We start from the raw sequence: 25562 nt of genomic DNA on the forward strand, positions 1-25562 counted from the left end.
GCGCCAATTTACTTGTAAGAATGTATTTTCTCTCGTTTTCCCACCGAGTAGGCATGCTGTCTCTCAGTGGCAATAAATCTATTAAAGAGAAAGTCGTTCGTTTGATTTGTCGTCCGTTGTATCGTAAAAGACACAATGTAGGAAAGGCCGAAACAATATATTTGCAAGAGTGGATCATGAGATTTGATCCTTCAAACGTTAGCATAACGATTGATTGTAACAAGAACTTCCCGTGCGGCTCTCATAGAGGCTGTTAGCTTTAATACTAAATAACGTTGCTGATGAAAGGCACACAAAACACCCAACAGACCAATGAAGAGTGCTCCGATTGACGAAAAGCTTATTCTGACTGGAAAGGAAAGGATGGTTTACTGCGTTACACTTACAATGCGTGTAAATTACTGCTGCCGTTAACGCACGGTTATGAGGGCCACAATAGAACACATTTTCCTATGGGAAGCGTGCGGGTGGTCATTAGTTTTTCAGTTCTGTTGTCTAAACGGTAAAAGATACCACTTTGGCGTCTATGGACGAAAGTTAGAGTATGGATTGATGAAACAAAAAATATTTTTTTGAAATTTTTCCATGATACAGACAATAGTTTTTCTGCTATTTTTCCGACAGTTTCTTCCATGGTGAAAAATTTTCTGAGAAATGTTTTTCTTTTTATATTTTTGATAGATTGCTGAGGAAATTTTCTTTCGATTTCACTAAAAAACTTTTGTTCTACGATGCATAGTTCAGGAGATATGAATTTTTAAAGTTTAAGGTATATAGGGAAATCGTGAAAATTTATCTAGAGTTTCCCGGGAAAATAGGCCACTATAATATTTTTGAATTTCACTTTTGGTCATGTATCCACGAGCTCTACCTCTGGTGAAAATTTCATCCAAATCGGAGAACCTCCGGCCCAAATCGTCCAGTAATAAAAAAAATCCCCATATACTGTATTGTATTTTCAATATATTGAATGGTACTGTTACAATACGTTATATTGTTTTTGTATTGTATTTTTTATCCGGGTAGACTCGACTCGAATCGAGTCTAGTACACTACACTGAACCCGCTTTCAGCGGACAACGGGAGGTGAGGACCACCTGGGAAGCTGGCAAAGCGCCAGCATGCTACCTTGGTGGACCCCCCTAAGCGTGTCATCGATGTTCGTTGCTGCATGGCTACGCAGCTAACCTGGAGGATGCGATGTGCAATAGCCCCTCTCCGAAGCAATGCCTTCTTGGTGGTCCCGGAGAGACGAAGGGTTTGGCGGCAATGGAAATGGTTTAGTGGGTCGGGGGTGTAGTCCTGTTTACTGCTTGCATGTAGTAAATGGTCCCTAACCCCACACGGCGTCTGTTGAGCAGATTATCCCCCCATTGCTTAGAAGAAAAAAAAAAACACTACACTGAAGACGGCCTTACAGTTGAGGTCGAAATACGCGTATCTGTCAAAGGAAACAAACTCAAGTGAAATAAAATGGTATAGTACTAAATTCGGGTTTTTCATCTACCTATGGTCTTATCCACTGGTGTACTAAACTGACTCGGTCGAAGAATTTTGACACTAGAGCGGGTCCAGATCACGTGGTGATCATACGGGAGCGTGCCCCGCTCAAGTGTCACAATTCTCAGACGGAGTTAATTTAGTACACCGGTGGATTAGACCATTAAAAGACATCATGCAAGCCTCCAAGCAAGCAATCAGTGATTTGAATGCGACGCTTGCTCGAGTATGGATCATAAACATTAAACAAAACTTCGCATTCTGATTGCACTCTCGATTCAAATTACCCGAAAATGAGTATGTTGACTACGCTAAAAGTCGTCCCGTACCATAGGCTAGGGGAAGTGGGATGAACTTATCGCTGAGAAAAAGTAGAATTTGTATGAAATTTGACAAGTATTTGAATGAATGAATGAAATGACAGATTCATCCATGTTCATCCACTTCTAGCCTATGGGCCTGCTCAACATGAAGATGTTTTTGTTCAGTGTACATCCAAGTACGCAGCCATGAAAAAATCGGTATCTTCATCGTCGGTTTAATTGCCTACCCCTATCCGACACAAAAAAAAACAAAACAGATGATTCTGACAGTTTGCCTCGCCTGATGTTCACAACAATTTTCACTCCGAAGTCTCCACGCGTTGCGTGTTTGTGCAGTTTTGTGGCTCAAGTGCTGATTTTCACCGTTTTCGATCGATGTTTTGTTGGAATTATAATTTCTACAGTGTAAATTCATTACTAACAGTTAACGTTCCTGGTTGAAAAGTTATAAAAACGTAAAAGCTCTTTTAGCATAGTGGGAGTGTATCATTTCGGCAGCCACGGTAAGTGTAAACACGAACCCTTTTTTCATTAGGGTAAATTTGGCAATTGTTGGCCCCTCAATACATGGCACATCTTCACTTGTAGGGAAGGTGTACCGGTATTCGCCATGTACCAGTTATTCGCCACCCCAGATTATATACCGTTTTACGACCTATATGGTTGCCAATAGTTTAGTGTTCGCTAAATTGCGCTAAATACGGAAACATTCTTGGAAACCGCAAAATTTTCTCAGAAAATAATAGAAAAAAATAATTTTCCTTAAAATTTTTGCTCCTTTGCACCTATTTTTCGCCACCTGTCCCTGATTCGCCACCCTCCATAAAAAATCAACGTAAGTGGCGAATTCAGGAACCGCAATTAAAATCGTGGCGAATACTGGTACAAGTGGTCCAGTATTCGCCACCACCATATATAACCTTCCGTCAGTCGCTCAAAAAAAAGTTACACCAGCGGTCGCATCGTGTACTGAGTACACGCGGAGCAATTTTGATTGTACATCCAAAGTTAGGCAAGATAGAATATGGATGTCTTCGGCTAATTTCTTCAGTCCAACGGTACCAATTGATCAGTGGTCAAAAAACACTTTGGAAACATCCTCATCTTCCTGTGGCCATCGGATTGTGCCCCGGGGGAACCGATGTAGTGGACACTTCGCAATGCAACATCTCGAACACAAATATCTCAGGATCTAGATTTTTTAGCAAGATGGTATCTTCGGCAAAGTTGTTCAGTAGGTCAAGGGCTAGCATGTGATAGGCTGCTTGTTTCGAAATTCTGCCACCAGATGGTGCTAGTGAGCATTTAATTTTTCAAACACCGATATCTCAAGACCCTGATTACCTAGAAAGATGATGTCTTCGACAAAGTTGTTTAGTAGGTCAAGGACTAACATATGATAAGCTACCTAACAAGAAAAACTGCAACAAGATGGCGCTAGTGAGCATGCAATATTTTAATCACGAATATCTCAGGATCCCGATTTTTTAGAAGGATGGTGTTTTCGGCAAAGTTGTTCAGTAGTTCAAGGGCTACCATGTGATGATCTTTTTGATTCGAAATTCTTTCAATATATGGCGCTAGTGAGCATGATATTTTTCGAACACAGATATCTCAGGTCCTTCGACAAAAGTGTTGAATAGGTCAAGGTCTAGCATGTAATATGACACCCAACTTGAAATTCTACCACCATATGACACTAGTGATCATGCTGTATTTTGATCGCGGCTATCCTAAGATAATGATATTTTAGCAAGATGGTGTTTCCGGCAAAGATGTTTACTACATCAAGGACTAAACATGTGATATACAGTTTGATTCGGATTTCTTCCACAAAACGAAATATTCGAATGCAGGTATTTCAGGATCCTGGTTAGGAAAATGAAATTTGATTACAAAGATGGTGTCTTTGATGAAGTTATTCTGTATACTGCCGATAAATGCATAATTGTCCCATGTCAATAGAAAATCCAGCAAACATGGAACTGACATGCGTTTATGAGCAGTTTATCACGGGCCAACGTGTTAAGTGTAAAATATACCTACTCAAAATTCTTCCACATTCAATTTAAATGCAATGGGCTGCTAGATTTCAAATACTTCCATCAGGCTAGAGAAAGAGCTCCTGGTTTGATTTTTTTCAAATACTGAATCTCAAGTTCCCGATTATTTTAAAACTTGACGTCTTCATCAAATTTATTAGGTGAGAAAAGTGCTCACATGTTATTTGCAATTATATTTGGAAAAATAAAATTAAAGATATAGGGTTCATTCTACTTCAAATTTTAGATTTAAATTGAACAATATTATTCTTATATTTAGTACAAAAGTAGGACGCAAACTTCTCGTTGCTGGTGATATTGATCACCTTATTTTTTTTAGAGTCCGGCGGCGGTCGTACGCCCGCAGCCGTTAAAGCGAACTGACACCCGCAGGGTGGAATGAATGGAAAAACTTTCCCGCCTAAATTTAAAGCACGTGGTTTTCGCAGAATGACAGCACTGTATCTGTGTATTTGTGATTTATATCAGGAGTCACTGAATACGATGAGTGCGCTTGTTGTCTATTCTATGTATTGTGTTTCGAAGTTGAAGGTTCTGTATGATCAGTGACCGCTGCGCTCATATTTGGAGACATGGGCAGATAACCGCGATAATTGAATTTATCTTGGGACTAGCAATAATCTAAATTCGTTGCTGCACATATCGTGAGAGCACACTCTAGCATTACTGGTCGGGTTTGATATTATGGCACGTCTTTTTCCTCCGGAAAATCAGCTTGAGCGATAGGCTTATCATTATCGCCGTGACCGATAATTTCACTCCCTGGTTGTTTACAAATAAATTCAAAGTGCTCGTTGTGCTAGTATAACCATAATTGGTTGTACTAGCACAAAGAGCACTTTGAATTGATTTGTAAACAACACAAGCAATGACTATCACATTCGAGGTCAATGAGTTACAGAACAGGTGGCGCAGTTCCGTATAATAGTGTGTGTGGCAACTGTATAAAGTTGAAAATGACACCTAACACCAATACATCGCTGATCTTGCCTACGTCACTATTTGTGTTTACAATTTAAAATCCCTTGACGCGAAAGCAAAAAGTGCGCGAATTCAGAAGTTTTTCCACTTTATTTCGTACAGTTTTAACAATTTCTGGTAAATTTTGATAGAATGCCGCAGTGTGCAGTCAATGTGTGCAAGATAACGACACAGGAAGCGAAGAACAGTGATATTTGCATAAGTTTTCACACTTTCCCCAAAGAACCTAGCAAGCGATCGAAATGGGTGAAACTTTGTGGGCTCATCAAAGATCCGGGTACATCGCTTTATGTATGCTACCAGCATTTCACATCTGACGATTTTGTGTTCAATGCTTCGATCCGAAAATCGTTGACAGGTGCAGATCGAAATAGTCTGGTCCGAGGCGGTAAGATTTCTTTGTCCAGTACCAAGAAACGTAATGCCAATTACAGCTTTTCCCACCATTCGTACTCCGGAATCGTTATCAACGAAACGAGCGGAAGGAACTTGTGGCTAACCTTTTGCAAAATCACTGTTCACTGGAGGCGGAGAAATCGAAAAACGTTAATAGTTGAAAATGGATCTTCTTGCGATGTTTCACCGTTCCAAAAGGAACAGAACATACGTGATTCCGACTCAAACATGGATGTTTTGTTAGAGGTGATTGAGCTGGCCAATCCCTCTACCGCTACGAAGTTCAGATGTTGATAGCCTGAACGATTCCGGTTGGTCAGAGTTCATCAGTCATGATGGGCTCAATTCTACTCATGTCATGTTAGAGGAAGCGGTAAGATTGGTAATGCTGAACAAACTACGAACGCTGATTAAACGCAAGCAAGATATATAATCCAGCCAATGACAAACAAGTATGTACCTTATTGTTTCTGAGCATTGTTTCACCACAGTGTTGTTTAATAACGTGTTAATCTATTCATCTGCTCAGAAACAACAAGCTACACACTTGGTTACTAATAGTTTTTACGGCGTCATCAAAAAGTATACATTAGTTATTTATACAGATGGAATACCCTATTTCGTGTTAGGCAAACCTCAATTAAATATATGATTATTTTGAATGTTTTTATGTCTATTGTGTTGAAATAGTCCAACGATAAATACAATAATCAAAAATCATCTAGTTCGAATTAAATTTCATGGTATGCACCACAATTTTTTTTGTTACATTCAATTTGTTTCAAATATCCCATATCTACTCGTGCTTGCAACCAAATAGTGACGTCACCACTTTTTTGGTTACCAATACATATGCAAATCATGGTCTTCTTCACCTGTACTGTAGCTCATTGATTCGAGGTGATTCGAACAATGTTGTTGTGTGCGTGCCATCCCGTGAGTCGAGTTACTCATATCACTTTGCACTAACACACATCCATCTTCGTTTTTGTGTAACAGCTTTCTGCCGCCCATTAGATATTAGAAAAGCCTTTTCATGGGACAGGTCCATGTTGTATTATGTATCCGGTAGAAATCAGGACCAACATTTATTTATAATTATTGTTTTCTCGGGCCCCGTGCGTCGCAGCTAATATGTGAATAGTGCGCTGTGTTCATAAAAATCGTAAGAATGCAGCGCCACACTAAAAACTGATTTCAAAATCGCGCGAGTTGAGGCGCGTCGCGAGTCTCACTGGCGCGATCCGGTTTGGTGGCGGTGCGACAATATTTATTGCTATCAGTGGAGGACCAGTGATTACCATTGGTATTTTACCAAGGGTGAAGAGCGACTGTCAAATGGAAGTAAAATTGAAAGGGTTTATTCAAAAATTTTATAACGCCAAAAATGGTCATTTTACACACCGACCCACCCTCTCGTTACGCTTTTTGTATGTATAAAATAGATCTTTTCTAGAAAACAGATTATGCCTTCATCATTATTTGATCGTTATTTTGTATTATTGTTTACCTTTTAGAGCCACCGACACGCTCAGCATTTGCATAGAAGTACTGTCAAAGACCTTCCAAATCGGCTGATTTGAGACGTCTCGTGAAAAGCATATTGGTCAATTGTAACCACCATTGACAGTTCTTTGATTTCAGCACAGACAAAAAGGCGTCACACACTCATCGGTGTTCATCGATCATTTTTTTAACGACCGATTCGTATATACGCGACCAACTGCAGGCTGCAGCGCTCGCGTCGTTTTCATTCGTGTTTGATTTTTACACACTACCGCCACCTGTTGGCCCATCGGCCAAACAAAGTCATTTCAGCATTGGGCTTACACGTTTTCGCGGCAATGATTTTGATCGCCATATTTATAAATATAGTTAAACCTGTATAAGTCGATGTTCCATAGTTCGATAACGACTCCTGAAACCATACTTAAAACAAAAAATCATAATTACTATAATGCTCCCTTCTATCAGCTTTCTAAAGAATATCTGTTCCATGAGTCGATGATCTTTTGAGTATCGACTGGAAATTTGACTGTACTTGAAATTCTGAAGTACATTCTGATGGAATTTTTATGCTGAAGAGCACCGTTTTTGAATCAAACGGTTTATTACATGTTAAACATGCTTCAGTCTTGGACAGAATAAACAACTCGTGTGACGGGCCCGGTAAAAAAAGTTACACGAGCGGTCGCACTGGTGTACTCAGTACACGCGTAAAAACTTAGATTAAAAACACGATGTTTTCGAATACTTTTCGTTGATTTTTTCGAAAAATTTCTTCTCTACAAGCGAGAAGAAGAGTAGATCTTGGAATAGGACCAACACTCGGATCAATTTGAAGGGATTTGCAACGTGTTTTTCCAGTTTTCGCAAAGTGCGTGTACTCAGTACACTAGGGCGACCGACGGTGGGTTAATACCAAAACAAAGTTTCTGATTAGTTTTAATATTTCCCCCGCTAAGCATGGTTTGAAAGCTTTCGTTTGATGTATTGACAGTAACGAAAGGTCGTTTGATTTATATATAAACAATATTTTTCCTTAGGGTGGCCAAAACTGGTACACCTACCCTATACGACATAGTTTCCCAAACTGTGGGTCGCGACTCCTTGGAAGTCGGGGATTGCGAAAAACATATAATCCTGTATTTTTTCTTACATGTTTTCAAAAGCCACATAGGAAACTTATTTATGGAAATACAACAAGGCATTAAAGTTTGTATAGAGAAAGTTTTCAATCGTTTGTTTTATTATCTTCAGTTATGTTATTACCCAGGTTAACCATTATCTTTGTTCTAGATGATTTTTCTTTATTTTGTTAACTTATAAAATTTTATCCCGCTTTGGGCCCAAATACATGTGGTCACTTAAGATTTTTTATTACTTTTTTCGAATAAAAAACAATAAAAAATTACTTATCAGACTAATGGAATTTCTTCAGACATTTTTATCTACAGTATATGTAGTTCTTCAAGTTGTACTTGTTTTCAATCAACAAGCAGATTTAGATGATAAGCAGATAAATATATGTGCATGCCAAAGCTCAGTTTGTATGAAAATGGACATGCATTGCTATTATTCACAACAGCATTATATATAATGTCTCATGATAGTTCAGGTCAGGTCTGACTCAATACCGATAAATTGAATATACAAATGTTTGCGTTACAACGAACTTTGAACATTAATTACAAGATGTTACTCACAAATAGCGTTTACAAAAGTGCTTCTTAAAAGAGCTTGTGATCAAATGAAGGCAAAATTGTCAATGAAAATATTAGTAGGTACAATGTAAACCAATAATTTAACAACGTAATTAAAAACAACAGCCTATGATCAAAAGAAAAGAAAATCACATATTAGACTGTTAGCAATGATAATGCCAAAAACATAGCAGCATTTTCTGATTTTCAATGGTGCACATTTATAAGAGCCCAAATCTGCAGGACAGGATATTTCTTGATTTTTTTTCGGGTTGCTTCTGGAAACTGATATTTTTCCATTTTATTTATTTTTAATCAACAACATTTCGCTATCTAATTCGATTTAGATTATTCTATTTAAATTTCCAGATATTTTTGAAAATGTGAATTAGAATTCAAGCGTTACTTCAAGATTTTTATCAGAGCTTACTTACTACGATTATACTCATGAAATTCTCCAGAAATTCAGAAGATCACAACATTCCTCAACAAAAATGCTTTGAAGCTGAAATTTTCAGATTTTTTTTTTTCAAGAAATCGGTTTGATAATCCATTCAATGTTTGTGAGATTACTTGGAAATATTAATTGAAAACTGCTTTACGGCGGCTGCCTTGGACCGATCCAGATAGCTACCAGCATACGAACATAAATGTGCGCTTATCGGACTGGAAACGCTATCAAAACGCCGTACTTTGCTGCAGAGATTATCCATATTTGACATGATAAATCATCATATTGATTGCATCAGCGTGTTGTAGACAATTAATATTCATGCCCCTTTCTTCCAACTGCGCAACACTAACTTTTTATGGACTCCTGCACACGGAATCGCTTATGGCTACAATTGCCCTTTGGACAGATCTTGTAGATTGTTCAACGGCGTTTACGATTTGTTTGATTTCAATATCAGTAGATCAGTTTTTAAAAATACAATTAAGAATATTTAAGCAATCTGTGTAGCTTCCGCAAAAGATGTTGGACAAATAAATAAATAAATTATTAGAGGAGTTCCTCCGAGCATTAATAGAGGCGTGACAAAGCCTAGAACAACATAAAAAAAACTTGTTTTTAGCGCGCTATTCAATCTCACAATGCATTCCTTCAACAATATTTTGATAAGTTTGTTCGGGGAAAACAATGATATCGGAATCCTAAAATATTGGCTAAAATAAATAACCTGGAAAGTCATTGGATGTTTTCAGTGAAAAAAAAAAATCATTTTGCAAAAAAAAATCATAATGAACACATTAAACGAATGCGTATTTTAAGTCCATATAAAGTAAATAATTTTCAGTTACCCTCGGCTAGTTTTCAATTTTTATATAAGTACAACGTGATGCATTCATTTATGGTGATGACAATCACATCAAATGTCAGAAAAACGAGATAGAAAATTGAGTCGAAATGATATCGTGAAATATGAATATAATATTCTTAATGGCGGACTTATCTGGGTTCATTAATTTGCACAAAAAATAGATTCTTACACTGCTCTGCCTATATACACGCATTCAAACCTAAGAAACGTTAGCCAACTTTAATTTTTTAAACTATTAACTTTAAAGCAAAACATAACTTTTTATAATGTCAAAAAGTTCATGAACAATGCAGATCTCATGCAGTATAATGAATTATGCATATTCTCAAAGGATAAGGTCCATCACGCCCCATGTGTTTATTATGATCCTAGTTCCCTTATATTTTAAGAACAAAATTGAAGAGTTCCTGGGAGGAACATTAGTTCCTAAAGAATTATTGTAGGAATACTAAGAAAATTACGATTGAGTATCAAAAAAGGATTCTCTTCCACATCTCTGTTGAATTCATTGAAACGATTCTTTAAGAAAGTTCTTTGGTAATGGCTGGAATTTCACTTGGAAAAATAAATAGTCAAAATTCAGAAATAAAATCTTACCACTAATAAAGCATGGTGGATACTTAATCTTAATAGTGTTGCATCTTCTATACAAAAAATTGTATAATCAGGAAGCAGAAGGTGTCAAAAACTGTCGTTCATTCCAAAAATTTGTGAAGCTATTTCTGAGGTAGTTCAGTATCCGAGTACCGTGAAACGGGGTAACTTGCAACAGGGGTGAAACTTGCAACACATTGACGTGTTCCCGGATTGACGTTTTCTTTAGCATCGAGTAAAATTATTTGAAAGTTTTACAACGGTTATTGACCTTAGGCATAAAATAGAAGATTTCGGCGAGGGTTTGAGTATGATTTCTAATATGGTTGATTTTCTGGTGGTGTAAATCGTATAATACGTTTGAACGTATAAAAACAAACCCGAATATCGTTCCTAGTACCTCACAATCGGTAGAAATATGTCATTCTAAGTATTGGCTATAAGTTACAGTATATATTAGTGTACAAAAGGACTAGATAAAAGTTTTGTTAACTTCACGTTTAAACACTAAAAAATTCAAAAACGTTTTTGACTACCTTTGTGGGGTAACTTGCAACAGCAATTTGCTAGATGTTTCTTGCCATTTGTCATCAAAAACACATGAAAAAGTAAAATTGAACATTTATTTGTACAATTACGATAAAACTGTTGTACTTCAACTAATTAATTACGTACTTGGTACAAAATACAAGATTCGTTACATAAAACCCATTATTATTGGAATTATTTTTTTCTTCGTGAAAACTGTGATTAATTTCAAAAATCTGTATCCATAGTAACTTGCAAATCTGTCATTGTAAACTTTCTGCACAAAGCTATGTTAAAACACCAACAAAAGCCATATCAAGACACATCATGTCAATATATGAAACGTCGCTCTGTTCAAAACATGTATAAAAAAAGTTTTGTGAAAAATCATTCTATTTGTAGAAAACTTGCAATACAACTTTTGAATAGTTTTCCATTCGCCCTCAAGGCTTGTGTTTGGCTAGAATTTTCTCGTGAAAACACCCAATATCATGCCAAATGATTTTACATTTGAATTGGTTAAAAACTCATATTTCAATCAATTATAATAAGTTTTAAAAGAATAAGGTCACTTGTTTCTATTTATTACCATGCTTTTACTGTAGTAAAGTATTGAATTGTAGAAAAAACACGGTATTGATTAAGTTTTTGATAGTTACCTTTAGATAGCACCGTGTGTTGCATGTTACCCCAACATTAGGGGTAGCATGGAAAATGCATAATTTTTGTCTCTCCTGACCCCAGGAAACCAAATTATAATAAAATAATTACCGCGTCAGATTGTTTCTGGTTAATCTGAATCCTTAAATTTTTCAGCCACATAGCTTTGAAGTTGAAAATTGTTGCAAATTACCCCGTTTGACGGTACGTCATTTTTTTACAATTTTAAATGTATATGTTGTGCATGAGAGTTTCAAATGAGTATGAGCTTTTTCCGCTTTATTTATACGAATCATCATGTTTGAAAAGTAAATACTCAAATGCTCAGTTTCATTATATCATCTTGAATAAACGCTCAAGGAAGTAATCTGTATTTGAGTAAAGTAAAAGCTTTTGCTCAGTTTGTTCATACGATCTAAAACATACCAAACCAATAAATCAGCATGGTCTGGATTTTTTCTGCAAACGACTGGAAGGTCAGGGAAAGCCAGGGAATTTTATTTTCAAAATTGAGTCCACACCCTGTGAAAGTTAGATAAAACCCGCATTTTGATCATAAAATTAGGAATCTAAATACAGAAATATTTGGATCAAAATTCAATTATATATTCCCATAATGCACTCGCCCTTCAACTTAAGCATTTTTGTTATACATAATAGCGAATCTTCTTTTTCGTTTTCGTGAACAACTTCCGAATACGTTTTATACTAATTGGAAACATATGAAAATGATTCATTTAACTGTACCTAGCCTTCAAATGTTTGAAAATGTTTTCACTATCTAGCACTGAGAGTGCAATTGTCTGCTTTTGAAAGTTGATGCGTTGTCTCTAAAATCGCGGTTATTTAATTTCATGTTGTCGAACTCACCATTGAGAAGTTCTCCACACATTAAGCTAAAAAAATGAACAAATTGCAAAAGGGCCGACCATGTCCATAAGCCGACTCGAGACTATTTGTTAGCGATGACTGATCAATGAACTGCTCGTTAGAAAGCGTTTCCAATTACCCTTTCTTAGCATTGACCATCGAATGCAAAGCAACAAGCGTGACTGCAGATGAAACTTCTTCATTGTTTGACCTTGGCAATGCTATCGTTTCAAGAATGCATATGCACTCCAACAGCTTCGTTGTCATATAGGTACGGCACCGAGCCTAACAAAATAGGATAAGGTGGGACAAAGTGGATCATTTTTAGAACTAGGCGTATATGTAATGCATAATACAGTCGAAACTCGTAGTAGCGACTTTACAAGAGAACGTCATTAGGCGCCGTCTACAAATGATGCCGTTATAAAGAGAGAAGAGCGGATATCTATATTTTCTTAAATTATATGTAATTTAGAAATTAGTGCAGAATAATAATATTATAAAGTTTAATAATAACTTACGTAGGGGAAGAGGTGGTAAAATGAACACCTTAAGGAAATCATCTTGTTTCTGATAGACATGGATTCAGACTAAAATAGCTAAATTTTCACATATTTTCATCGTTATCAAAAAGCGATGCAAATTCTCGCGTACTCTGAGAGAACGCCCTAAAAGCCATTGCACACTGGTCCAGGAAGCTAATTTAGGCGGACATGAGGTTTTCGTCAAGATTTATTGATTTTAGAGCTATAGTTACTTCTGAGAATATGTTCAGAATTTTAAGTACTACAAAATGTACGGATCAAAATTTTTTTTTACGGTGATCGCAAGAGTGACGTATACGCCAACTTTTTTTATTTTAACGAATCGTAAGTTGGTATGTTCAGCAAAGTTGTAGCAAATGATCAGAGAAACAACTTTGCCGAACAAACTTTTTCTCAGTTTTGCTTAAAAGCCGAGATAATTAAGTATTTTTAATAAAAAATCGTTTTTTGCTCTTATGTGTTTTATTTTTTGGTTTTATCGGCCTACTATGTTCTACAAAGTTTTTATACTCATCATTTGCTACAACTTTGCTGAACATACCAAAGTTGTGTTTCTTATGGTTTACATGTTATTTGAGTTTTTCATCTTAAAATTAGCTATTTTGTATGCCTTGTGTCTCAACTATGAGCACCTCAAAAAAATATATCTTTCCACCAAATGATTTTGCAGTCTTTCAAGTACCTGTGAGCAAAATTAGGAGAAGATGATATTTTTCTATCTCATTTAAAATCAATTTTACTAGTAGAAGATTTGAGATAAATCCATATTTATTGAATATTCATACATGTTCAACTCACAAAAGTCATGGCTACCTAAGCATATCAAACCAAATGTAACACGTGTATTTATATAGTAATATAAAGCACATCAGAAGATTCTGGGAAAATCATGCCACAGAATTCGATCGGACTGTAAATTTTGTATATGTATTTTATACGGCTTATGTTGAATTCCAACCCGGTGATCTTGCTTAGGAATAGATTAAATACTAGTAGAGGAAAAGACGTTGAATTTCTTGCAGAAGCTTCCAAGTTAATCGAAAACAACTGAAAAACGATGTACTTTATATTTATATATAAATACACGTGTTACATTTGGTTTGATATGCTTAGGTAGCCATGACTTTTGTGAATTTAACATGTATGAATATTCAATAAATATGGATTTATCTCATATCGTCTATTAGTAAAATCGATTTTAAACGAAATAGAAAAATATCATCTTCTCCAAATTTTGCTCACAGGTACTTGAAAGACTGCAAAATCATTTGGTGGAAAGATATATTTTTTTGAGGTGCTCATAGTTGAAATACAAGGCATACAAAATAGCTAATTTTAAGATGAAAAACTCAAATAACATGAAAACCATAAGAAATACAACTTTGGTATGTTCAGCAAAGTTGTAGCAAATGATGAGTATGAAAACTTTGTAGAACATAGTAGGCCGATAAAACTAAAAAATAAAACACATAAGAGCAAAAAACGATTTTTTATTAAAAATACTTAATTATCTTGGCTCTTGAGCAAAATCGAGAAAAAGTTTGTTCGGCAAAGTTGTTTCTATGATCATTTGCTACAACTTTGCTGAACATACCAACTTACGATTCGTTAAAATAAAAAAAGTTGGCGTATACGTCACTCTTGCGATCACCGTAAACAAATTTTGATCCGTACATTTTGTAGTACTGAAAATTCTGAACATATTCTCAGAAGAAACTATGACTCTAAAATCAATAAATCTTGACGAAAACCTCATGTCCGCCTAAATTAGCTTCCTGGACCAGTGTGCACTGGCAGGTAGAAAATGATCCTTTTATCACCCTAGCGTTGTTAAATAACGTGTAAATCCATTCAAGTGCTCAGGAACAACGAGCTACACACATGATTACCAATGGCTTTTAGGGCGAGATCATATGTTATGCGAGAAATGTTCATTTTATCTGCACTATGTGGGTAAAATGAACAGCGGTTGGTGGTTAAATGGACACCACGCAAAAAACGACTATTTCTGAAAATTTTCATTGCCCCACCGAAAATACGTCTATTAATGATTGTAAGGGGCCGTTCAAATATTACGTAACGCAACAGGGGGAGGGAGGGGGTCATCGAAATTTGTTTTTTCTCGGTAAAAAAAAACGGAGTTCACTTTACCCAATGTGGTATAAAGGAGGTGAGGAGAAAGTCGTTGTGTGCTTGTATTAGTAATGTGTAAAACCAAAACAAACATTGAGGGGAAATGGGTGACGTCATACGGTTTCAATAAAATGCTCTGAGTGAGTAAAGAAGCCTCCATATCGTGTTAAAAGTCGAAATCAGACCGGAAAAAATCTACAGCTAACACCTAGACTCAAAACTCGTTCAAATAAATTCCAGAAATAATATTTCTTGGAAATAAATTCTCGGAATAAACTACTTTTCCCTATTTTTCCAATCATATTGACTTTCGACACTGCATTCATGGACACAGTATTCCTCGTGATGAATTCGTTATGCTCATTGACATCCATTTGCTACAGTTAACTCTCCCTCGATTAACTTAACTCGATATTCCGTATCTCGATATCGAGTTAGAGAACCATAGTAAAAGTTGGTTTTCATTGCTAACTCGATGGTCCCTTGAATCACAGTTGCATTGGTTTTGTGTTCTGTAACTCTATACCTCCCTAACTCGATGGCCCCTTCAATATCGAGTAAGGGAGTGATGACTATATAAGTAATTTACGGAGTATTTTGCTGCGCCTTCCAAAGTGCTATGTCCTGGATTGTAGATTCCACCCTAAAAAATAACATAAGTTGGAACTAAATTACATAAATCACCTCCCGTGCTATCCTTCCGAGCTGGTTTTTTCATGTTTTTGTTTGAGTAACAACACTCGAACAACCTTTGTAACGCAAAGATTGCTATCAACGAAGCCCTAGAAACATTCGTTAACAAACTGTATGACGTCACACATAGTCACAATGCAATGGGTTGCTGTGTTGAAAAAAACAAGCGTTTCACTAATACATACAAATAGTTGTGTATTACACAGAATCATCTCCTCACCTCTATTAAAGCACATTGCATTTTACCTCCCCTGTTCATTTTACCACCACTTCCCCTAATAGGTTACATTGGAGGAACGAAATCTGTACAGGCTCAAAATCGGAACTATATGTTTAAACTTGCAAAAAATCTCGAAATATTTCCAACGGAAAAACTAATCGCAATTTGTGTCAAAAAAGAACAACCATTCTTTTGAATTGATAATATTTTTTTATAGTGTGTGTTTAGGGTTTTTAAATTATCGCTTTTATGGTTCTCTCTATGTTGTACAACATATTTCGTAGATGCCTATTAACGCCTAACCACTGTCAAAGGAACCTTTTTCTCCACGCCTGCTTGGACTCCGAAATGTCAAATGCTTAAACCTAGAACGACAGACAAACAGACGTAACACCTGATTATTTTTCTTCATCGTGCAGCGAAATTGCGTTCAATTCTAATAATTAGTGGTTGGCTAACGAACGGCTCACACGTGGCACTCTCATCGCTTTCATTTTCGAGTTTGACGGTTACGCACTATCGCCACCTACTTACCAGTTGGTCAAACACAGTATTTTTAGCATTGATCGTTATTGTTTGCGTAACTATGTTTTGAATTTATAATTATTCTGTCTGTGCTACTACCCTTCCTGTTAATTATTATTATTTCAGATTATTGGTTGAAATGAAAATCAACAAGAATATCTGACAACTTTCCCTTATAAAATGGTATGGATACATGAGATTTCGTGTCCATTGTGTATTGACACAGATATCAGAGTTTAGGGCAAGTGTGCCACCTTAAATAAATTGTTATCTAATTTGTCCAAAACTTATCAAACAAACCAATTTAGCCTCATCTTCCCATATGCATCATGCGATTTTCCCTCTTAAGGCTGGTTTGCTACTGACAAGAAAAGAAATCGCCTATTTCGATGCGTGGAAAGTTTCTTCCCAGAAATGGTCCACAAAATCACATTTTTCTGATCGCAGTACACAGTCGAGAAGAAATGTAGGAAATTTCTTGACCCATTCAGTCAAGGAATTTTTTACTTTTCTTGAGCGAAACAGCATACTTAGCTTTAAGGTGAAACAGTTTGGAATCAACTTCTAAGATTGCATATAAACTTCAAAGGCACAAATCTCGCGAAGAAAGCATCCAATAACGGTGCACTTTTTATTTCGCTTTGTGCACTAGCAGAAAGCTTAAAATAAAAATATCAGACATGTTTGTCAAATATTTCTCCTGTTTAGTGCCTTTGAAAGCGCGAGTAGGAGCACAAGTCGGCCATTATGGCTGCCATCTTTGGATTCCAAGATGTTTCACCTTAATGGGATCCCACTTCTATTTCCTCCCATCTTTCCCTTCCCTCTCCTCTCCCATTCGGTAGATGATGAAAGCTCAAATATGGCGATGGCACAAATCGCCAAACTGGTAGAGAACGTGCCTTCTGATACCTTAACATAATGGCCTACTTTTCCCGCCAATAAAAACAATACTGAAAAGTACTTAATTTTCAGCACTCTTTTTGATGCTAAAAAATTGGCACCGTTATGGGAGGCGTCAACTGAATATCTCCTACTCATCATACCGTTGCAACAGATTCAACATCCGTTGTGTGATCCGGATCTGACACAGCCCTTCGATTCCGATTTGGAATCGGATCGTTCAGCGGTCGTAGAAAAGGCAGCAACGTCTTACCTTTTCTGTACATCAATATGGAACATCCGTATAAGACCGATGAAAGCGCGAAAATTTCTGATCCTTATAGTGGTTTTCACGCCCGATGGTATGGGTGCCCTAGTGTAGATGTAGTTGTGAACCTTAGAGGAAAACAATATGCACTCTGTCTCGAAAAACACCCAGAATCCGTGTATAAATTTTTCAAACTAGGTAATATTTCCATATGCATTTTGATGAGTCTGGAAAGCGTGTGCAAGTTTCTTTGAGGAAAACATAAACAAACTGTGTATGACGAGCGTATGCTAGTCTACGTGTGTTCAAATGTCACTAAGCTCTATACTATTCATACTACTACACAGCCTACGTGATTGGAAAAACTATTGAATTGATACTACAGTTAACTCTCCCTTACTCGATATTCCGTATCTCGATATCGAGTTAGAGAACCATAGTAAAAGTTGGTTTTCATGGCTACCTCGATGGTCCCTTGGATCGCAGTTACACTAGTTTTGTGTTCTGTAACTCGATACCTCCCTAACTCGATGGTCCCTTCAATATCGAGTAAGGGAGAGTTGACTGTACTACGCATGGATGTATGCCCATGTGGATTCTCTTGAAATATTTTTGCACGTTTGGGAATAATCCAGGTAAAACAGCATTTGTCGTACGATCGTAATTACAAAAAAATGGTGTATGCTACTCGTCGCAATGCTCGAATTTTTCAGCACTTGTTGTATTTATTCAATTCGGCGAGCCATGGTGGATTGTACATTTATCCAACTCGTGCCGAAAAAAAAACTTCATTTTGCGACTTGTTGCAGAAATAACAATTACAGGGTGTCCATTCATTCGGGAAATCAGGGAAAAGCGGGAAAAACACGGGAATTTCATTTGGCCGGGAAAAAATACAGGAAAGACCCGAGAAATTGTAGAACACACCGGGAAAAATATGCATTCCGAATATAAGTGAACCAATTGTTTTCAATTTTAAGTAGGAAGGGTGCCGGTGCCATTAGTGGACTACCTAAGCTATAAAAAATCATAATTAAATAACGAAAAGCCTTAACAGAGATCTTTTGGCGTCAGCAGAAAGATTTCAACCTCTACTATATGGGAAAAATATAAAAAGAGTGATAAACTATTTTTTTTAACATAAAATCGCTTGAGCCACTATTGGTACACGTGTTCCAGTAGTTGCGCTAGTGCTCCAGTAGTAGACGTTCGAGAATGACAAAAGGAATTATGAACAAAATGATAAATTTTTGCATAAGTTTAACATTTTTCCCTCGGAACAGCAATTAATATCTTTCGAATGAAGCATGAAGATCATCTCTAGGGCTTTTTTTCATTTTTATACATCCATTTTTAAAACTGCTTCCATCCGTTGATCCACTACTGGAACACGACGGCAACTACTGGTGCAAGGGAGCAAATTTTGTACATAAACTTAATTATTTATATGACTTTCTGATAAAATAAAATGCTGAAATTTGGGAAATCGACTAACCTAGAGACGATCTATCCACCAAGAATAGCACATTTCGTTATTATCAAAAAATGTTCGTTTTTTTTCCAAAGTCCAATCTACTGGTACATTACAACCATTGGTACCGGCACCCTACTGTAGACAAAACTGAAATATTTTGCCACAAGATACACGACTGACAACTCAAACTTCGCATTATGATTAACTTCTGGTGCGATGCTAGAGGGATAGTAAATGGTTTATCTTCTTCTTCTTGGCATTAACGTCCCCACTGGGACAGAGCCTGCTTCTCAGCCTAGTGTTCTTATGAGCACTTCCACAGTTATTAACTGAGAGCTTTCTATGCCAACATTGCCATTTTCGCATTCGTATATCGTGTGGCAGGTACGATTATACTCTATGCCCAGGGAAGTCAAGGAAATTTCCATTACGAAAAGATCCTGGACCGACCGGGAATTGAACCCAGGCACCTTCAGCATGGCTTTGCTTTGTAGCCGCGGACTCTAAGCACTCGGCTAAGGAATGGTTTATAGTGATCCTGATTAACGAAAATCGTTGGATTCCTGAAGAGATTTTTGGCATTTTTTGTGTCAATTTATAACTATTTCTTTTGAGATGATTTAAAGATTTCTGGCGTCAAGATATTGAGCCAATTCAAAGGAGATCTTGTGAAACATCATTGAGATCCTTGAAAAAAATGTAGAAGGACACATAGTGATTCCCGACAAGCTTTTAGGTGAGATGCTCTATAGTTTTCCATTAAGATCCATGGCATATTCTTGGTGAGATTATTACAGTATTCGTAACGGGATTCTATGCGATATTTGACCAGGTAATTGAAGGTGCTTTGGAAAATAAATTGAAAGTTAAGTAGTGAATAGCTTATAACACTACAAGCAGGAATTAAAAAATATTTTGTTTTATTCTCAGTAGAATTTGAGCGTTTAGTGGAAAGCTGATCTAAAAAATTGTTTTATGGAGTGGTTTTACTCCTAAAAGTCTGGGCCAATTTGTTAAGAGTTTCTGTTCGGCGTCAATTTTTTTAGTAAGCTTCATAGAGGAACAATCAAATCGACACTGTTCCTTCATAAGAGGTTAACTGACGTGAGCGGATTCTCTTCATCGAACCTCTATTTCGCTATTAACTTCGCCAAACTGAATAAATCTGTAATATTTGTTGTTCATGAAGTTAGTTATTAGCCATGTCAAATACTTTTTTTCACTGGATCCTAAAATTTTAAGGGACTTTTTGATCAACAATTTGAATCGATTTTAAAAAAAACGTCAAGGACTTAGTACAAAACTAGTTTAAGCAGCAGTTCTTAGTTCTGACATTTTTTAAGTTTGTTGAAAAGATCTTCATTGTTGGTTTTTTGGACATTACAATAAACCTTTGATATCAGTTTAACTAATGCTCCGACGGAATTCAATCCAATATTATTTTGAAACATAAGCATTTTAAAAATATCATTCAAACAATTCATAAATAGCTTAGATCAAGTCCTCCGAATTTAAACATATGGAATGAAAACAAAACGAAAAAGTTGCAAATGATTTGCGTAATTCTGTACTACTCAACATGCTAGAGCAAACAACTGCAGAATTTACAAAACCCTGATAATATGATTAGATTAGTTTTTTATACCTATTAAATCCTTTACTCTATTCAATGTAAAATGTAACTGCAATGGTATTGCTTGCTCTTATGGCACATTTTCCCCAAAGTCCACTAAACAAAGCAGAAAAGAGATTTATTTAGACTGTGATGTATTATTGGGATTATTGATTATTAAACGGAGATAAACCCGATGTTTCTATATAGATTTATTGGTTTTAAAGTTATCATACTTAGAATTTTTCAAGTTTAGTTCGTCACAGGCCTTATTTTTAATAATATATTTTGCCTATCTGTGAACATTAGAGGCCATTTATGATAAGTAATTATGTAAGAAATACACATGAGTTAAAAAGTTTCAAATATAACTAAGAAAACCACGTATTTCTTGCTGCAATGTAAACAGTGGAGAGTACAGAAGAAGGAGACACTGTTACCATGCACTTGCTAGCACAGATAATCCCCTTGATTTTAAAGAAAATTGTATGTAAAACTGTTAGAAACCCAATAAGTTATAATATCTTTCGTAAAGTAAGATACCCAAGTAACCACGAAGCTATATAGGGTAGGTGTACCAGTTATGGACATAGTGGTTCCCTATTTCGCCATACGGGATTACTTGAATGTTTTCACATTTTGAAAGATTTTTTGTGTTGTAGTAGTAAGATTTTAGATATATCTTGATGTTTAAACATTCAAAAAGATTTAAAATCTGAAAGCTCTCGAAATTTCCCGTATGGCCAAATAGGGAACCACTATGGCCATAACTGGTACACCTTCCCTATGAATACTTTATGTTTGCTCTATAGTATGCTATCAGATTTTGTTTTAAAGTGACATAATCTTTAAGAGCTTTATAAAGCATAATTAAAGTGAGAAAGGGCCCCACAACAACCAAATTAATGCAATACTTGGTAAAGCAGTTTTAATGCACAAGCCCTACTAAAGCATTTATGTTTGTATATTTAGGGTTCATGATGTATATTAGCTTAAAATAATGTATGTTTAGGGCTTGCGGCAAAAATAAACAAAACAATGAATCCATTGACTACCTTTCAATGGGTTTCTTTACAAGCTTAATGATTTTTTTTTGTTGGAATCAGGATTCGAACCCACAATTAGGATGACGGTGTGCTGGATACCTGGCGCGTTGGTGTCCTGTGCTAAAGCTGCTGATGTAATAAGGTAGGATAAAAGTTCCTTATAAACGAAGCCACTGTGTGTGTTAACATTACTATTCGCCCAGTTATTACAAATAGAAAGAATTCTCTTCGGCGATTGATTTTCTTTCCTCACCAAGTGAAACATCAATAGAAATAATTTGATCTCCATTCTTTCTCGTAGAGGAAATAACAGAACTTAACCCACAAAACAAAGCCCTAGCGCATTAAACAGATTTCGTGGGAGAGAAATTGATCGACATTTCCTCCCGCTCCTTATGAATCAAAGAGTCTCATAGATAAAATACAACAATTTTGAATGAATACATATATCCTTAGATCATGAAATGAGGGGTCCTTTCATCTCGGTCGGAAAGTCATTTCATTATTCTTCCATATCCCAAAACATAATGAGCGAGTGAGAACGTGCTCGATCGTCTTACTTATTTATTACAGATTCGAGTGCGTTTAATGAGGTTATGTAATCTTGAATGACAGCATAACTGTATATTCACTCTAAACGCTTAGCATAATGCTATATTAAAATAATGCTACAAAACATTTACAATGTTAATCAAATGCATCATTGCTTGACAGTTATTGAATAAATGCATGATAACATTATTAATGCAAAAAATGTTGACTTTCGACCAAATTACTGCAATGGTATAATGCTTGTGGTTACTTGGGTAGTCCTGGGTATTTACAGGTAAAAAACTAGAAAAGTCGGTTTACTATGGACTGAAGAACAATGTGTTCTGTATAATTGTGTGATAACACTCACACTCAAAATTCTGTACCTCTAGGTAGGTAATACGAAATACTTCGTTTTTAGGTGACACGCGATGTTACGCCAATATGTATTCACATCATAGTTTCTCAAACTTCCCGAATGCACGACCCACCTAGCCGTCAATTCAGCTTTTCGCGACCCATAAAAGCAAAACAGTAAGATAAACATTTCCTGTGAAATTAGGCTGTGGCTTACAATTTTTCTAAAGTATCAATATTTTACAATCATATCATATCTCGCGAAACATTACTAAAGGACCTATGTACATATGAGAGATTCTCTCCTCTCTCGCTCTCTTTCGATTATAACAGTGGAATACTAAAGCTTTTGGGAAGTTTTTCTTTACAGATCGAAAGGCAATTTCCCTGACTATCGTTTCATACAAAAAACGCACCAGAAGAGGTTAATGTGACTCAGTTATTGATCAAAGAGAAAGTAAACAAAGAGAGCCTCTCATTTGTACATAGGTCCTTTAGTAATGTTTCGCGAGATATGCTTTTCAAAAATAAGTAAACAATTAAATGAATAGAATATATGTTAATAAATTATTCACAGTTTTATGCTTTAAAGAAAACTTTGGTCTGTAGAAAAAAAATGATTATGGCTCAAAACCTTAGCTCTCATCCTTAAAACTTAACTAATAATTTGCGCAGATTATTGTTTTGGTGATTAATGCAAATCAGTTGACATGTTTCTTAAAAAAAACATTAGACAGGCTAGACGAAAAATATATTTTTTTTCACGACATCTCTTTACTGGCACACCATCCTCCTGGGTGTCGCGACCCACAGTTCGGGAAACTATGTCATAGGTACAACCTATTAGATTGTGCTGTTGAAATGATAGAGGTTTTCAATACGGAACACTTCCTTGCGCATTTTATGTGAAAGTAAAGATAGTGGTTCGTTTAGATTGACGGGAAGGAAGAAATTCAACTTTAATGCCAGAGATGCATATCATTTGGTAGCTACGGTCCATTTACTGATAGGTAGCACTAATACCATCCGTAGTCCAGTTTGATTTTATCGTTACAACGATGCGGTTGCTTTACTCACGAGGTGGATAGAAATAGTAAAATTATCGACAAAAGGAAATACTAACAATGGGCCGTTCGAGTAATAATAGGCCGATTGATTGGTTCATTTTGAATGAATAATTTAGCCACCTAGCTATAGATATCATACGAAAAGTGCTCAAATGTGGAAGAACGATTAGTAGAACCACGCGACGAAACTCGATCGAGGGGGCAGAAGTTGTGTTTCGTGTCCGAGGCGTTAGTCAACAGTCAATTCAGTCCGCTGAAGACGCGCGCGTAGAACAGACACATACGTCTTCGAGCTCGTGGAAGGTGGTTCAACCCAAAATGCGGTCTCACTCATGTAATAATAATGCATAACAGTGAACAGTGGGAAAATAATTGGGCAAACCGTGCAGATGTGAATTTTGTGTGCAAAGTTTCCGAAACCGTTTGGTGATGCTTTTATCCTTGGCGAGCTCAAGCGATGCAATTTGGATTTGTGGCGGACATAGTGACAGAGAACAACTCAGAAGAAAATACAAATATCTACAATAGATACATTTGTTGTTTGTAAATATGAGCTCAACGTAGTTGAAAAAACTTGTGTAACTGCCATTTCAAAGAATATGAGTGTACAATAATAGTAATCATAATCTAACTGCTGTTTGTGTAATCGAAATAACATGTTCCCAAATGCGTGTTACATGTCAGGAGATTACCATGCCGCTGTATCGTTTGTGACTTAGCAGTGCTATATCAACCGGTGCCAAAGGGTTGATGGTCAAAACAAAACAACCATTAATTAATGTGGCGAAAAATGCGGCTGCTTTATGATGGTTACGTTTGGGCAATTTGATGGGCAAATTTCTAAAATAAGAATTAATTTAATATTAGCAATAAATAGACATTGGAAAAAATCGACCTTAAAGTTTGAAACATAAGGTGAGATCCATCTGTACCGCACCCGATGCCGGACGTCGCCGAAAAAATGAGAAATAATGATCTAATTAGGATGGTGCATTAGAAGAAAAGAAAGCTATTATGTAAAACAATGTTTGTGTAGAATAGCACATTCTTAAAGTGATACTGAAACGAAGCCAAACTTCGAATTTTCAAGTTCACAGATCTAGAGAATCTGCCATCCGTTCGCGTTGAAAATTTGATATATTGGTTGCACACTGATGATGATAAATGGATTAAATTTTCTGCTTAGACCACTGTTTGAATATTTAGACTAGTGCTCTTGCAAATTCGACGTTTGGCGTTTATAACCATCTTAAAATATGCACGACTTGTTGAAAAAAGTAGAGTTTCGGACAGCTTGATTTATTACATGATATCTTTGTAATTTTTGCACCAGTGTCATCACATATGAAAGAGGTATTTCGACGGACGTCTTACAAACTAAGTATAATTCTAATTACTCTTGGAAATGTTTTAAATAAATTGAATAGACAATGAAATACAATTCATGGAGCGAAATCATTCAATAATGTACAAACAAATTTACAAAACTCAAGACATGTTCACTAGCCTGGGACACGGTTATATGAAAAATTTAGATTCTCGCTCCAGTCCACTTTTTGGATTGCATTTAGGTCCCATAACAACTGTGCAAAATATTTCAGCTCGATCGGTGAAACTATATTTACGCACCAGCCGTTCAAAGTTTGTATGAGATTTACTATGGGAAAACTTACTTTTGCAAAGAAAAATCGTCAGAGGTCGCCCATTGACCTGTATAAAAATTCTAAACAAAGACCTCGATAGGTATTTCTACGATGAAAAATATTGATGAA

The 25562-nt window shown here is 36.2% G+C and overlaps 1 protein-coding gene across 2 annotated transcripts in view; it reads left to right on the forward strand.

The window, feature by feature from the left end:
* The first annotated feature begins 2104 nt into the window (after positions 1-2104).
* Positions 2105-25562, forward strand: part of LOC5572851 (nardilysin) — a 62782-nt gene continuing 39324 nt past the window's right edge. Inside the window, exon 1 of one of the 2 annotated variants that reach the window (XM_021852283.1) lies at positions 2105-2326. Coding sequence is in view for 1 of the 2 variants with exons in the window: in XM_001660562.2 (XP_001660612.2) it covers positions 24109-24124 (16 nt within the window). In the remaining variant the exon portion in view is untranslated. Of the gene's footprint in view, positions 2327-23796; positions 24125-25562 lie in introns of those variants that run through there. The other variant, XM_001660562.2, reaches the window with a different exon arrangement.

Source organism: Aedes aegypti, chromosome 3 (genome assembly GCF_002204515.2).
Source record: "Aedes aegypti strain LVP_AGWG chromosome 3, AaegL5.0 Primary Assembly, whole genome shotgun sequence".
Lineage (NCBI taxonomy): Eukaryota > Metazoa > Arthropoda > Insecta > Diptera > Culicidae > Aedes > Aedes aegypti.